Here is a 15,236-nt window from a genome sequence, read left to right on the forward strand (position 1 = left end):
GGTGATCTCTCTTGCATTGTGGCAGCTTTGGTGGGGCGTTTACCTGTCGACTCTTCTTCGATGGTTTGGGTCGGACCACACCCCTCTTTGGGGGAGGGGTACATGGTACTCCCCTGTGGAAGCAAGGTAAGCACCACCGTATTCTCCTAAAAAAATTGGGCCAATAAGTTGATCCACCAGTGTTGAGCAAATGTCCTCATAGGTATCTATAAGCTGATAAAACTAGTTTTTTTTGACATACGCACAAACACTTTTAAGTGTCAATTAGAATTGACAACATTATAGATGCTGTTGGCGCCAGTAATGACTTAGACAGCGGTCTTACGAAATAATAGCTCCTATCTCCGCAGCTCGCCAAGAGCTGAATAAGCCTATGAAGCTTAGCTGATCCATAGCAATCCAAGTCAATCTCAAACGATAAACAGAATAAAGGAAAGTTTTGTCTTTCGTTATCATGGAATAGTCCCTATTTCAAAGCGCTTATGATTAGTCACCAAGGAAACCAAATGGGGGAAAAGTCCACTAAAACACCATTTTCAAATGATAAACGGAATGAAAATAGTTTGAAACCACACGCAAATCACGAAAAAAATTCAAAGTGATATTTTACCAATACGGAATTCTGGCTGTCGAGGGGGGGGGGGGGGGGGGGATGCACGCGCTACCAGCGTATAATCCTAGCAAACGCGCTGCGAATGGTATGGATGGGGGATGGAGTTAATTATCTACCAACTTTTGAAAATTCTAAAACAAATCAAATGTACCTCCGGGAGGGGGGTTCTCCAACAAAAACAGACGGGGTGATCGCCGGCAAAATCGATTTTAACCCTAAGAAATGGCAAATAAAGTGTGCTGGAAGAAATTTTAACCCTAAGAGAAAGCAGAATAAAAAAAAAACTTTAAACACCCCCTTAAGAATAGCAATTTGTCGAAATTTTTAACCCTAAGAGATAGCAAATGAAGTGTGGTGAAAGGAATTTTAACCCTAAGAGATAGCAGAATTAAAAAAAAAAAAAACGTTAAACACCCCCTTAAGAATAGCAATTTGTCGAGTTTTTATACCCTAAGAGAAAGCAAAATCGGAAAAATCCTTCAACACCCCCTTAGGAATACCCTAAAAGATAGGACGGTCATCCCCGTCTACTTTTTTGATGAGTCCCCCCCCCCCCCCCCCCCCCAGAGATGTACATCTATGCAGCCGTATACCTCATGGTCGCTGCTAGATTTCCTTGAACTGAAAACAGAAAATGAAAAATTGTCAATGCTTAAATATTAAAAATATATATACGTACATGCAAATTAAGCCGATAATAAATGTAGGTAATATAACCATTAGTACATTAGCTCACCTTGGCTCTATCTTGCCATTAAGCGCTAGAAAACAAGGGAACAAGATATATGAGAAAAGAAAACAAGAGACAAAACTGATTCAAAGATTCAAGTGGACACTTGATATGATAACGATGAAAAATAACAAATATGCTTGGAAAAAGGCCCCTGGAGAAAAGTGTCCTTTAATAAGTACAAATAAAGCGCACAGATAAGGAGAGTCACTTACCTCTCCAAGCAGAAATAAATAACGTACAGATAAGGAGAGCTACTTACGTCTCCAAGTACAAATAAAAAGCGTACAGATAAGGAGAGTGACTTACCTCTCCAAGTACACATAAAAAGCGTACAGATAAGGAGAGTGACTTACCTCTCCAAGTACACATAAAAAGCGTACAGATAAGGAGAGTGACTTACCTCTCCAAGTACACATAAAAAGCGTACAGATAAGGAGAGTGACTTACCTCTCCAAGTACACATAAAAAGCGTACAGATAAGGAGAGTGACTTACCTCTCCAAGTACACATAAAAAGCGTACAGATAAGGAGAGTGACTTACCTCTCCAAGTACAAATAAAAAGCCTACAGATAAGGAGAGTCACTTACCTCTCCAAGTACAAATAAAAAGCGTACAGATAAGGAGAGTCACTTACCTCTCCAAGTACAAATAAAGCGTACAGATAAGGAGAGTCACTTACCTCTCCAAGTACAAATAAAGCCACAGATAAGGAGAGTGACTTACCTCTCCAAGTACACATAAAAAGCGTACAGATAAGGAGAGTGACTTACCTCTCCAAGTACAAATAAAAAGCGTACAGATAAGGAGAGTCACTTACCTCTCCAAGTACAAATAAAAAGCTTACAGATAAGGAGAGTCACTTACCTCTCCAAGTACAAATAAAAAGCTTACAGATAAGGAGAGTCACTTACCTCTCCAAGTACAAATAAAGCGCACAGATAAGGAGAGTGACTTACCTCTCCAAGTACAAATAAAGCGCACAGATAAGGAGAGTGACTTACCTCTCCAAGTAGACATAAAAAGCATGCTGCAGAGGAGGGTCAGGATGGCGATGATTGTCGTGCAGACTATAAGTATGACATCACCTAAATATGACGCATCAAGATTACCATGATTATAAGATTCAACGATTTGGATGTCAATAATGAATAAATGTTTGCAAATCTAACACCATTTACATTAATAGAATATCTCTACGCTATCTTAGAAATCAATACACTTTCCTAGAAATGTATTTCTAGTACGAATAAAAACTATTATAAAGACTGTTATTATTATCATTTTTCACACAAGAAAGCAGACATTTATCAAGAATACAACAACTTTAAATCTGAAACAAAAGTTGACGAGCACGTTTGTTAATTTCATTTTATGTGACTCAACAAATTATGTTCCCTCTGCCCTTGTGCAACGTGAGGACTATAAACTTTTAGTTTCACTTTTAGTTTCCCCCCCCCCCCCCCCCCATTGGCGGCCAAAATTTCATTTAGGCTTTTTGCATATGATACCTATGACTGCGCAATACCCCTCAGCCAATCCTGTACGCGTGTACGCGCCTGGAGGTTTCTAATCCAGCTTGTTAAGAGAGTGTAATTATCGCTGTTCGACTTACAAGAACAGTTGCAAGGTCGGCTATCATGGGTTCCTGAAAAAAATTAAAACACTTTAAGATTAAAACACAACGACGCAACAACAAGAAACGTACAGGCCCGTAGCCAGGTTCGGGGGCTCAGCGGGGGTTAAGACCTGAAATATGGTTCTTTAGAAACATCATCCTTCAACCACATTGCGCAAACAGCACAACGTGTATCAAATATTTCAACCAATTCTCAGGTGTAGTGAAGGAACCACACGGCTTTTGTACCCGCAATCGGTGGAGTGGAGTTCACGGTGGTCTGTCCGATGATCTGTCCGGCAAGAAAACCACTCTTTATCATTCTGTTAAGAGGCTCATCATAAACGCCGTCGCCAGGGTGCAGTAATGTTACCATGGCAATAACGCCATCGGCAGGCCTAGGGAAAGAAAATAAATCACATGACACCGGAAAATGTCCAAGGAAAAAGGTGCCATGAAATTTCGTAATACCTGAAAAGTGTTACTTGACAGGCATAAATGCTTGCATTGATCTTGAGGTATTCTTTGACAATCTATGGAACATAAGTCTTCCTACAAATGACTATAAAACTTTTTTATGTAAACATGGGCTATTTTCACACCGAGTACTTGAAGAAGCAAGCTGGAAGGAAATAGCATCGTAGAAAATGTCAATACCCTCATCCAAGCCCCCACTCCACCCCTCTACTTAATTAACACAACTACTTCGTTTAGCTTTATATAGAAGCAGTGTGGCTTAAATACCTCGTATTCTATTTTATCCTTGAGATCCCTTATTTCAGGAGTGTACAGATCCGGGCGACTGTAGTTTGCAGTCCACTGCAGTCTTGTAAAACGGACGTCGACCTCTCTCTTGGTACAACCTCTCGAGCCTTACCATGACAAAAGGAGGAGATGGCAGAAAAGGTAAAAAAAAAAATATCCTTTGCGATGATATCAATAGATTAATTGGTAAAAGGTCACTATCGTCGTCACCATGGTCACCGTCACCATGGTCACTTCTAATGATTATCATGGTGTTGTGTTGGCAATTATTATAATTGTGATATTGTTAATTAAAATGGCGACGGTTATTAGGTGATGATGATGATGATGATGGTAATGATGATGGTGATGGCAACTAATGATGATGATGATGATGGCAAAAAGAGCTTACAAGCGTTACACTTACATCCAATATACTGCACGAGTGATACCGCTGTGACGTTTGTTCCGATTCCATTAGACGCGGTGCACACGTAGATACCCCGGTCCTCGACTGTGAATCCAGAGATGGTGAAGGTGCTCCCTGTTGACCGCAATCGCGGGTCGCCGAGCTTAGACCACGTGATGTTGGGTGTTGGTATTCCTCGTACCTCACATGTTAACGTCACCCTGCTGCCAATCTGAGTGATGGTGTAGTTGCTAGGATACGACAGCAGCTTGGGTCGCACTAGCACAAAATATAAATATTCTTTATCCAGTGTAAACAGCGCCAGCATTATAGATTGTAAACAGCGCCAGCATTATAGATTGTAAACAGCGCCAGCATTATAGATTGTAGACAGCGCCAGCATTATAGATTGTAAACAGCGCCAGCATTATAGATTTTAAACAACGCCAGCATTATAGATTGTAAACAGCGCCAGCATTATAGATTGTAAACAGCGCAAGCATTATAGATTGTAAACAGCGCCAGCATTATAGATTGTAAACAGCGCCAGCATTATAGATTGTAAACAGCGCCAGCATTATAGATTTTAAACAGCGCTAGCATTATATATTGTAAACAACGCCAGCATTATAGATTGTAAACAGCGCCAGCATTATAGATTGTAAACAGCGCCAGCATTATAGATTGTAAACAGCGCCAGCATTATAGATTGTAAACAGCGCCAGCATTATAGATTGTAAACAGCGCCAGCATTATAGATTGTAAACAGCGCCAGCATTATAGATTTTAAACAGCGCTAGCATTATATATTGTAAACAGCGCCAGCATTATAGATTGTAAACAGCGCCAGCATTATAGATTGTAAACAGCGCCAGCATTATAGATTGTAGACAGCGCCAGCATTATAGATTGCAAAAAGCGCTAGCATTATAGATTGTAAACAGCGCCAGCATTATAGATTGTACACAGCGCCAGCATTATAGATTGTAAACAGCGCCAGCATTATAGATTGTAAACAGCGCCAGCATTATAGATTGTAGACAGCGCCAGCATTATAGATTGTAGACAGCGCTAGCATTATAGATTGTAGACAGCGCCAGCATTATAGATTGTAAACAGCGCCAGCATTATAGATTGTAAAAAGCGCCAGCATTATAGATTGTAAACAGCGCCAGCATTATAGATTGTAAACAGCGCCAGCATTATAGATTGTAAACAGCGCCAGCATTATAGATTGTAGACAGCGCCAGAATTATATATTGTAAACAGCGCCAGCATTATAGATTGTGAACAGCGCCAGCATTATAGATTGTAGACAGCGCCAGCATTATAGATTGTAAACAGCGCTAGCATTATAGATTGTCAACAGCGCCAGCATTATAGATTGTAGACAGCGCCAGCATTATAGATTGTTAACAGCGCCAGCATTATAGATTGTGAACAGCGCCAGCATTATAGATTGTAAACAGCGCCAGCATTATAGATTGTAAACAGCGCCAGAATTATAGATTGTAAACAACGCCAGCATTATAGATTGTAAACAGCGCTAGCATTATAGATTGTCAACAGCGCTAGCATTATAGATTGTAAACAGCGCCAGCATTATAGATTGTAAACAGCGCCAGCATTATAGATTGTAAACAGCGCCAGCATTATAGATTGTAAACAGCGCCAGCATTATAGATTGTAAACAGCGCCAGCATTATAGATTGTAGAGAGCGCCAGCATTATAGATTGTAGACAGCGCCAGCATTATAGATTGTAGACAGCGCCAGCATTATAGATTGTACACAGCGCCAGCATTATAGATTGTAAACAGCGCCAGCATTATAGATTGTAAACAGCGCCAGCATTATAGATTGTAAACAGCGCCAGCATTATAGATTGTAAACAGCGCCAGCATTATAGATTGTAAACAGCGCCAGCATTATAGATTGTAAACAGCGCCAGAATTATAGATTGTAAACAACGCCAGCATTATATATTGTAAACAGCGCCAGCATTATAGATTGTAGACAGCGCCAGCATTATAGATTGTAAACAGCGCTAGCATTATAGATTGTCAACAGCGCCAGCATTATAGATTGTAGACAGCGCCAGCATTATAGATTGTAAACAGCGCCAGCATTATAGATTGTAAACAGTGACAGCATTATAGATTGTAAACAGCGCCAGAATTATAGATTGTAAACAACGCCAGCATTATAGATTGTAAACAGCGCCAGCATTATAGATTGTCAACAGCGCTAGCATTATAGATTGTAGACAGCGCCAGCATTATAGATTGTAAACAGCGCCAGCATTATAGATTGTAAACAGCGCCAGCATTATAGATTGTAAACAGCGCCAGCATTATAGATTGTAAACAGCGCCAGCATTATAGATTGTAAACAGCGCCAGCATTATAGATTGTAGACAGCGCCAGAATTATAGATTGTAAACAGCGCCAGCATTATAGATTGTAAACAGCGCCAGCATTATAGATTGTAAACAGCGCCAGCATTATAGATTGTAAACAGCGCCAGCATTATAGATTGTAAACAGCGCCAGCATTATAGATTGTAAACAGCGCCAGCATTATAGATTGTAAACAGCGCCAGCATTATAGATTGTAAACAGCGCCAGAATTATAGATTGTAAACAGCGCCAGCATTATAGATTGTAAACAGCGCCAGCATTATAGATTGTAAACAGCGCCAGCATTATAGATTGTAAACAGCGCCAGCATTATAGATTGTAAGCAGCGCCAGAATTATAGATTGTAAACAGCGCTAGCATAAAATATGGTAAACAGCACCAGCATTATAGATTGTAAACAGCGCCAGCATTATAGATTGTAAACAGCGCCAGCATTATAGATTGTAAACAGCGCCAGCATTAGAGATTGTAAACAGCTCCAGCATTATAGATTGTAAACAGCGCCAGCATTATAGATTGTAAACAGCGCAAGCATTATAGATTGTAAACAGCTCCAGCATTATAGATTGTAAACAGCGCCAGCATTATAGATTGTAAACAGCGCAAGCATTGTAGATTGAAGACAGCGCCAGCATTATAGATTGTAAACAGCGCCAGCATTATAGATTGTAAACAGCGCCAGCATTATAGATTGTAAACAGCGCCAGCATTATATATTGTAAACAGTGACAGCATTATAGATTGTAAACAGCGCCAGCATTATAGATTGTAAACAGCGCCAGCATTATGGATTGTAGACAGCGCCAGCATAATAGATTGTACACAGCGCCAGCATTATAGATTGTAAACAGCGCCAGCATTATAGATTGTAAACAGCGCCAACATTATAGATTGTAAACAGCGCCAGCATTATAGATTGCAAACAGCGCCAGCATTATAGATTGTAAACAGCGCCAGCATTATAGATTGTAGACAGTGCCAGCATTATAGATTGTAAACAGCGCTAGCATTATAGATTGTAAATAGCGCCAGAATTATAGATTGTAAACAGCGCCAGCATTATAGATTGTAGACAGCGCCAGCATTATAGATTGTAGACAGCGCCAGCATTATAGATTGTAGACAGCGCCAGCATTATAGATTGTAAACAGCGCCAGCATTATAGATTGTAGACAGCGCCAGCATTATAGATTGTAAACAGCGCCAGCATTATAGATTGTAAACAGCGCCAGCATTATAGATTGTAAACAGCGCCATAATTATAGATTGTAAACAGCGCCAGCATTATAGATTGTAGACAGCGCCAGCATTATAGATTGTAGACAGCGCCAGCATTATAGATTGTAAACAGCGCCAGCATTATAGATTGTAGACAGCGCCAGCATTATAGATTGTAAACAGCGCCAGCATTATAGATTGTAAACAGCGCCAGCATTATAGATTGTAAACAGCGCCATAATTATAGATTGTAAACAGCGCCAGCATTATAGATTGTAGACAGCGCCAGCATTATAGATTGTAGACAGCGCCAGCATTATAGATTGTAAACAGCGCCAGCATTATAGATTGTAGACAGCGCCAGCATTATAGATTGTAAACAGCGCCAGCATTATAGATTGTAAACAGCGCCAGCATTATAGATTGTAAACAGCGCCATAATTATAGATTGTAAACAGCGCCAGCATTATAGATTGTAGACAGCGCCAGCATTATAGATTGTAGACAGCGCAAGCATTATAGATTGTAAACAGCGCCAGCATTATAGATTGTAAACAGCGCCAGCATTATAGATTGTAAACAGCGCCAGCATTATAGATTGTAAACAGCGCCAGCATTATAGATTGTAAACAACGCTAGCATTATAGATTGTAAATAGCGCCAGAATTATAGATTGTAAACAGCGCCAGCATTATAGATTGTAGACAGCGCCAGAATTATAGATTGTAGACAGCGCCAGCATTATAGATTGTAAACTGCGCCAGCATTATAGATTGTAAACAGCGCCAGCATTATAGATTGTAAACAGCGCCATAATTATAGATTGTAAACAGCGCCAGCATTATAGATTGTAAACAGCGCTAGCATTATAGATTGTAAACAGCGCCAGCATTATATATTGTAAACAACGCCAGCATAATAGATTGTAAACAGCGCCAGCATTATAGATTGTAGACAGCGCCAGCATTATAGATTGTAGACAGCGCCAGCATTATAGATTGTAGACAGCGCCAGCATTATAGATTGTAAACAGTGACAGCATTATAGATTGTAAACAGCGCCAGAATTATAGATTGTAAACAACGCCAGCATTATAGATTGTAAACAGCGCCAGCATTATAGATTGTCAACAGCGCTAGCATTATAGATTGTAGACAGCGCCAGCATTATAGATTGTAAACAGCGCCAGCATTATAGATTGTAAACAGCGCCAGCATTATAGATTGTAAACAGCGCCAGCATTATAGATTGTAAACAGCGCCAGCATTATAGATTGTAAACAGCGCCAGCATTATAGATTGTAGACAGCGCCAGAATTATAGATTGTAAACAGCGCCATCATTATAGATTGTAAACAGCGCCAGCATTATAGATTGTAAACAGCGCCAGCATTATAGATTGTAAACAGCGCCAGCATTATAGATTGTAAACAGCGCCAGCATTATAGATTGTAAACAGCGCCAGCATTATAGATTGTAAACAGCGCCAGCATTATAGATTGTAAACAGCGCCAGCATTATAGATTGTAAACAGCGCCAGCATTATAGATTGTAAACAGTGACAGCATTATAGATTGTAAACAGCGCCAGCATTATACATTGTAAACAGCGCCAGCATTATAGATTGTAAACAGCGCCAGCATTATAGATTGTAAACAGCGCCATAATTATAGATTGTAAACAGCGCCATAATTATAGATTGTAAACAGCGCCATAATTATAGATTGTAAACAGCGCCATAATTATAGTTTGTAAACAGCGCCAGCATTATAGATAGGGGCGGAGCCTCCCCACTAAACTATTCCCAAATGGAATTATTAAAAAGATAACCGTATCACCCTGCCCATAGCTTAATGTTCAATTACGAGAGTGCAGTTACAAAGTGGTGGAGTCGACGATATAGGAAGACGCCTCAGGCAGCCGCCATATGAACCATGTGTGACCACGAACACATGTTAGATCGAAATTGGTGGATTTTGTGGAGAAAGGAAAAACGGACAAAACCCAGAGTAAAAAAAAAAAAAACACGGAGCAAAAAGGAAGAGGAATTAACTCAACTCACATAAGAACCGGGACTTAAGCCCGGAACCCAGTACTGGCGAGAGGCAGGCAAGGAAACTACAGAGCGATATGTTTTAGCAACTACCAAATCCAGGCTCCCCTGCAAACCTATTAATTAGACGATAATCTTGATTGACCTGTAGAGTCGAGCGCTGAACAAGACATTTTATTTGTTTGCACTTACTATAAGCTAAAAGAGGAATGCGGCTATCGAAGTCTTGCCCGTTGGATAGCTTTACCTCCATTCTGTACACATACGAGTCAAACTTCTCCACTTCTATTTTGTTACCGTTCCCATCAACTCCTTGCTCCAGGACATCTCTGACAGTAAGCTGCATATATCCCAGCCTAATTGGATCACTGTCAGTTGGAATATTCACATCCACATAGTAAAAAGAGTTGGAAAATACTCTCCCTGAATGTCCAGCGGAGACACCAGTTATCAGGATTCGCGAGCCCTTTTTTGCAGTGTTGAGCAATTCCAGGTTGACACGTTGCAAGTTGTCCTCTTGTAGATCAAAGTCCCATCTTAATTTGATGTCTGTGGCGTTTTCTCCGAGAAGGACGATGAACGGAGTTATTGGCGTCCTTGCCCAAGCAGCTAGCAAGATTTTTAGAGATGATCAACTATCGTTTTACAAAGTACTGAACATATATAACTGTGAATATTATAAATTGCTAAATGCTTGCTCATTATCCCATGTTAAAATAAGCGCCTTCTCTGGAATTAGGGCCCTTCTTTTATTAGACTTAGATAGAAAAAGACGCTTTTGCGCAATCAAATAGAAGATAGTTTTCAATGTACAAGAGTGATCATAGCTTTATGATTGTCTCTTGTTTCTTGCTCATGTTTCGGGTGCAGTAATTTCTGTGTTTGGCCATGAATTTGCCACCCAAAGGATCTCGTGATTTCTATAGCGCAATTCCCCTTATTGAATGCTAGAAGCATGATAATAAAAAGTTACAAAGGACATGATATTTGTAGGCAGATGCTTTGACCTACTTCCCGATGGACTGACCAACTCGCTGTTGACTCTGTGCCCAGCTAGGTGACCACTGCTGATAAATTTCAGTAGAGGGGCGACATCCACACTGACGTTACCAGGCTGATGCAAAGAGACGGCCGCCACAACACTGCCACGCCTTTAAATGAGATACAGTGATACAATGACTTGGTCAGCCAGTCTGTTGTTTTTACGAAGACTACTAGGCCATTCCAGCATTGAGCTTACGCGCGCATTACAACAGAAACCTACCTGAACTACCAGAGGCCCCAACCGCGTACTGCATGACGGTAGTTCAGGTAGTGTTATTGGCATGGTCCTGTGAAGTGATTGTCTTATATAACTTGGTTTTATAACCCAGTGATTCAAGTATATTTTCATATATAAAAAACGGCAGTTTTCCATGTAGTGCAAGCGCATGCTTATAGCTTAAATGGCATGAAATCCATAATACATGAAACAATGAAAGGTGGATGGAAAAACTATAAAATGAACAGAAAAAGAGCTGGTTGGCAGAAAATTATCAAATAAGAATTGGATAGCTATCTACTCTCTGAAACACCGACTTTGAACGGTGCTCATATACATATATATGAAAAAATAATAAATTAATTATGCATATCTCACCTGAATCTCGTTACCTCAACTAAGTAAATGCCCACACTAGCCTTGATATACTCTCGGAAAATCTAGAAGAAAAACGTGACAGATTAGAGTTACCCTGATTGAACCTACCTTAAGATCCGCTCACCTCGTATTCAATTGTGCTTTTGAGATTGTTGATTTGTGGGTTGTAGATGCACTGGTGGCTGTAGCGATCTGTCCACTGCATCTCTGTCAATTGAATACCGACTTCCTTTTTGACACAGCCCACAGTACCTAGAACATGAGGCAAAGGAATTTTAAATTTCAATAGTCGTTTTTAATTATTGTAATTTTACTAATATGTCATGATAATTATAATGGCAAAGTCAATATCATTATACGCCATAAGAAGCTGTAATATTGTTGTTTTTATTTTTCCCAACATTCTCGTTATCATCATCATCATTATTCAACATCATTATTTCCGTCATCATCATTAGCATAGTCGACACCATTATCAACATCAGCACTATAATTATCATTATCATCATACATCATCATAATGATCGTCATCAACACTATCATAATCATCATTTTATAATCGTATCATCATATTATTAGCATTGTTACCATAAACATGATTACGATCATGATGGCCACGGCGACATCCTCTAGCATACTTACACCCAGTATACTGCACGAGTGATACCGCTGTGACGTTTGTTCCGATTCCATTAGAGGCTGTGCACACGTAGATACCCCGGTCTTCCGTTGTCACGTTGGAAATATTAGCCACGCTTCCAGAAGATAACCATTGAGGGGAACCGAATTTTGTCCACGTGATGATGGGCGTTGGCTTTCCTTTCACGTGACACTCTAAGCGAACACTTGTCCCATTTCTTACCGTGTGATTAGAAGGATACGATAATAAGGTCGGCTTTCCTAGAAAGAAATACCGATCAATACGACATGACGGGAAAACCTGGAAGATGCGCAATCCGAGTGAGAAAAAGACGACACGTTTTCTTACAATGGCCATTGGTTCCTTGTTTTCCGGACTGATTTTCAAAACACAAATAACATGAGGCCGAAATGCACACGCCCAGATGTTGTCTTTTTAAGATAGTTTTCCTTGATTATCTGTGCGCTATGTATGGGCTCAAGGACGAAAAGCTTAAATTTCAATGGCAGAACAAAAAGTCGCATCAATTTAAAAAAAGTAGCATTTGGTATAATTTTGTTTTCACTGAGTACTTAGAGAAATTTCCTGCGTAATTAAATGTGAAATGGGCTTATTTGAAGCGTTTCATGCCATGTTTCTCCGTCATGTAAATCAATACCTTTAAAGAAGGTCAACCATGAGAAGAACAAAAGTCAACCTTCAGATCAAGTGTTAGACTTAAATTTTGGCTGGTTATTTTTTTTCTTTCGATGCAAGTTGACGTTTTTTTTTTCAAATGTAAACAAGGACGAAAAAGTGGCTGATCGGCCTATTTACCTGAGTCGCACATACAATCATTACTCTACCTATTTTACATTCAACAAAAAGTCACCTAACTATACCCAGGTTACGCGTTGGACACTGCTACTGTTTCTGCTACTGCACGTCTTGATGACTCCAGACAACGTGCGTATTTCGTGGCATGCCGCAAATTCTCTTATCAGCACGCGTAATATCAAAGCCGCATCCTTTACGTCATTTTCTGCGAACTCTTATAAAAATTATTTTTCTGCCACCTATTATGAAAAACACTGTGCTCTTAGGAGTTATCAATCCAACTCACGTGCTAAGTATTGTTTTACTGCCTAGGACTATTTCATTTGCTTTCGAGCATTGCAGCGCAGCGTATTAAAAAGGGTAGAGGGATTTTGTTTCGCTAGATAAATATGTCTATAGTTTGGGGTCACTCTTTACACTGAAAAATTGCATCATATACGACAATATACTTACTGTAGGAATGAAAGAGTACGTCATTTTGTAAAACAGTTCCAAGTAATGTCATGATCTTCATGCGATAAAAATAGGAGTCAACTGCCTCAACGTCAATTTGCGGTCCTTGGTGCTCCACGTTTTTAATAACAAGTTTTACAAATCCGAGTCTTGTTGTTTTTTCCACGTTAGGGATTGTAACGTTCAGTAAAAAGTAAGAACTTGTCCATTCCCCCACTTCTCCAGGCTGCATGTTTTTAATATGCACTTTAGTTCTGCTATCCGCACTGTCGAGCAGCTCTAGTCTCGCGTAGAAGATCTTACTCATCTGCAGATCGAAGTCCCATCTTAACTCGACGTCTGTGCTGTTGTCTCCGAGAAAGACGACGAGTGGACTTGGAGGAACAGACGTCCAAGCGAACCCAGCTGGAAGAGGACAAAGTTAATGTCAAAATATGACAATATAGATCGAGCATTATCTGAATTACTTAGGCACAATCTACATGGTTTTCGCACTCCTTTTCATTAGAAGAGACCTTATACTTCAGAATGCAATAGCAGATTTTTACTCACATTCCGTGGGGAGGTTTCCCAGAAAAGCGGTCAACAGCAGGTTCAATATATGTGCTGGCAGTTTCATTTTTGTCATTAGAGTGAATAAGTGTTTGTCACATACAACACTTTCTAAATCGTGAAATCTTTCGCTGTTGACGGAATCAAGTGCGCAATGTCCTATCTTGAGTACGCCCAAAGAAGGTGGCGTGTTATTAAGATTTAGATTGGATAGCAGACAGGGTCAATACTATTTTTTTACGGCACTTCACAGGCCCGTACGCAGGATGTTTCTTGAGGGGGTGGAATAGAAGGGGGTCGAGATCCGAAAAAAGGCGATCTAATTTCCCCTGGGGGGGGGGGGGGGGGGGAGTGAGTTCTGTGATAAAAATCTGACCATGGCCATGACCATGAGGTATTTTTTATGTCTGTGCTGTATCTTCACGGAACGTTTATTGTCGGATTTATTTACTGGGAAATGTAGGAAGCAGGCATTTGTGCCCTTCTACCTACTAACCTCTTTTTGGTCCAGGTTTTCATACATTTCTTTTTCATTATTGAACAAAGTTCAACTAGTCTCTCGAAATTTTGATATAGTGAATACAAATCCGGGCTCCTTTTTCTTGATAAGGAAAAGTGGGAAATATTTCTATGAATTTAAGCACAATAATGCTGAACTGTGACCCGAGTAGTGGTTGCCATCGCGTGAGAATGCTGTCCTTGTTTTCTGAGTGCCTTGATGGTGACCTGAAGCCACTTGAACACCATCTGATTATCTCCTTAATCTTGGGGGCTAAAGGCTACCCTGGTTCCAGAGCCTCGAACGTCTCTATTTGGTGGCCAGCGAGCTCGCTAAATACAGAGACGTTCGAGGCTCTAGAACCAGGGTGTAGCTAAAGGCAAGAATCAGTTTACGACAGCTAAAAATATAATTTCTTCTTTGAGTGTTATAGCCTCATTTATATAGCGTGCATATTTGTTTTCTTTCAACAGGTTATATTATCAAAGGCACCTTTCTTGAACCCAAAAGCAAGCACAAAGCACTTGATTTTGCGACAACTTGACCCGTGAACAGATGGATATCGCTGGTCGATTTCTTCTATTTTTTTTTTTTTAATCAAACCCGGTCTACCCCATACCCTTAGCCAGGAGGCCCTGAAATGGCCCAAGGCAAGTTAGGGAGAGATCTTCCGTTAAATATATAAACAAAATGCAATCTATTCTTGTGGCAGATGTGCCAGATTTGTTACCATATTTACTTCGTCTGACGTCTGCGTACCGCCTTTCTTGTCAAACTTTGCGGCTATATGCTTTAAGCAAATCATTTGAATTTCTCCAGCTTCTGTATTATATA

General features: G+C 40.1%; 1 protein-coding gene across 2 annotated transcripts; it reads right to left on the reverse strand.

Annotated features, from left to right (window-relative positions):
* On the reverse strand, window positions 1-14,156 carry LOC116616597 (the record flags this gene model as incomplete). Of its 2 annotated transcripts, XM_048733120.1 has the most annotated exon segments (16): window positions 1-146; window positions 1,207-1,234; window positions 1,350-1,374; window positions 2,349-2,432; window positions 2,960-2,992; window positions 3,212-3,360; window positions 3,434-3,495; window positions 3,707-3,834; window positions 4,134-4,394; window positions 9,996-10,412; window positions 10,815-10,954; window positions 11,443-11,504; window positions 11,567-11,694; window positions 12,085-12,342; window positions 13,352-13,756; window positions 13,904-14,154. In XM_048733120.1, coding segments are annotated over 16 exon segments (2,402 nt in total), but the record flags the coding sequence as incomplete, so codon positions are not given.
* Between the last annotated feature and the right edge of the window lie 1,080 nt (window positions 14,157-15,236).

The sequence above is a fragment of the Nematostella vectensis genome, chromosome 9, assembly GCF_932526225.1.
Source record: "Nematostella vectensis chromosome 9, jaNemVect1.1, whole genome shotgun sequence".
NCBI classification, from domain to species: Eukaryota; Metazoa; Cnidaria; class Anthozoa; order Actiniaria; family Edwardsiidae; genus Nematostella; species Nematostella vectensis.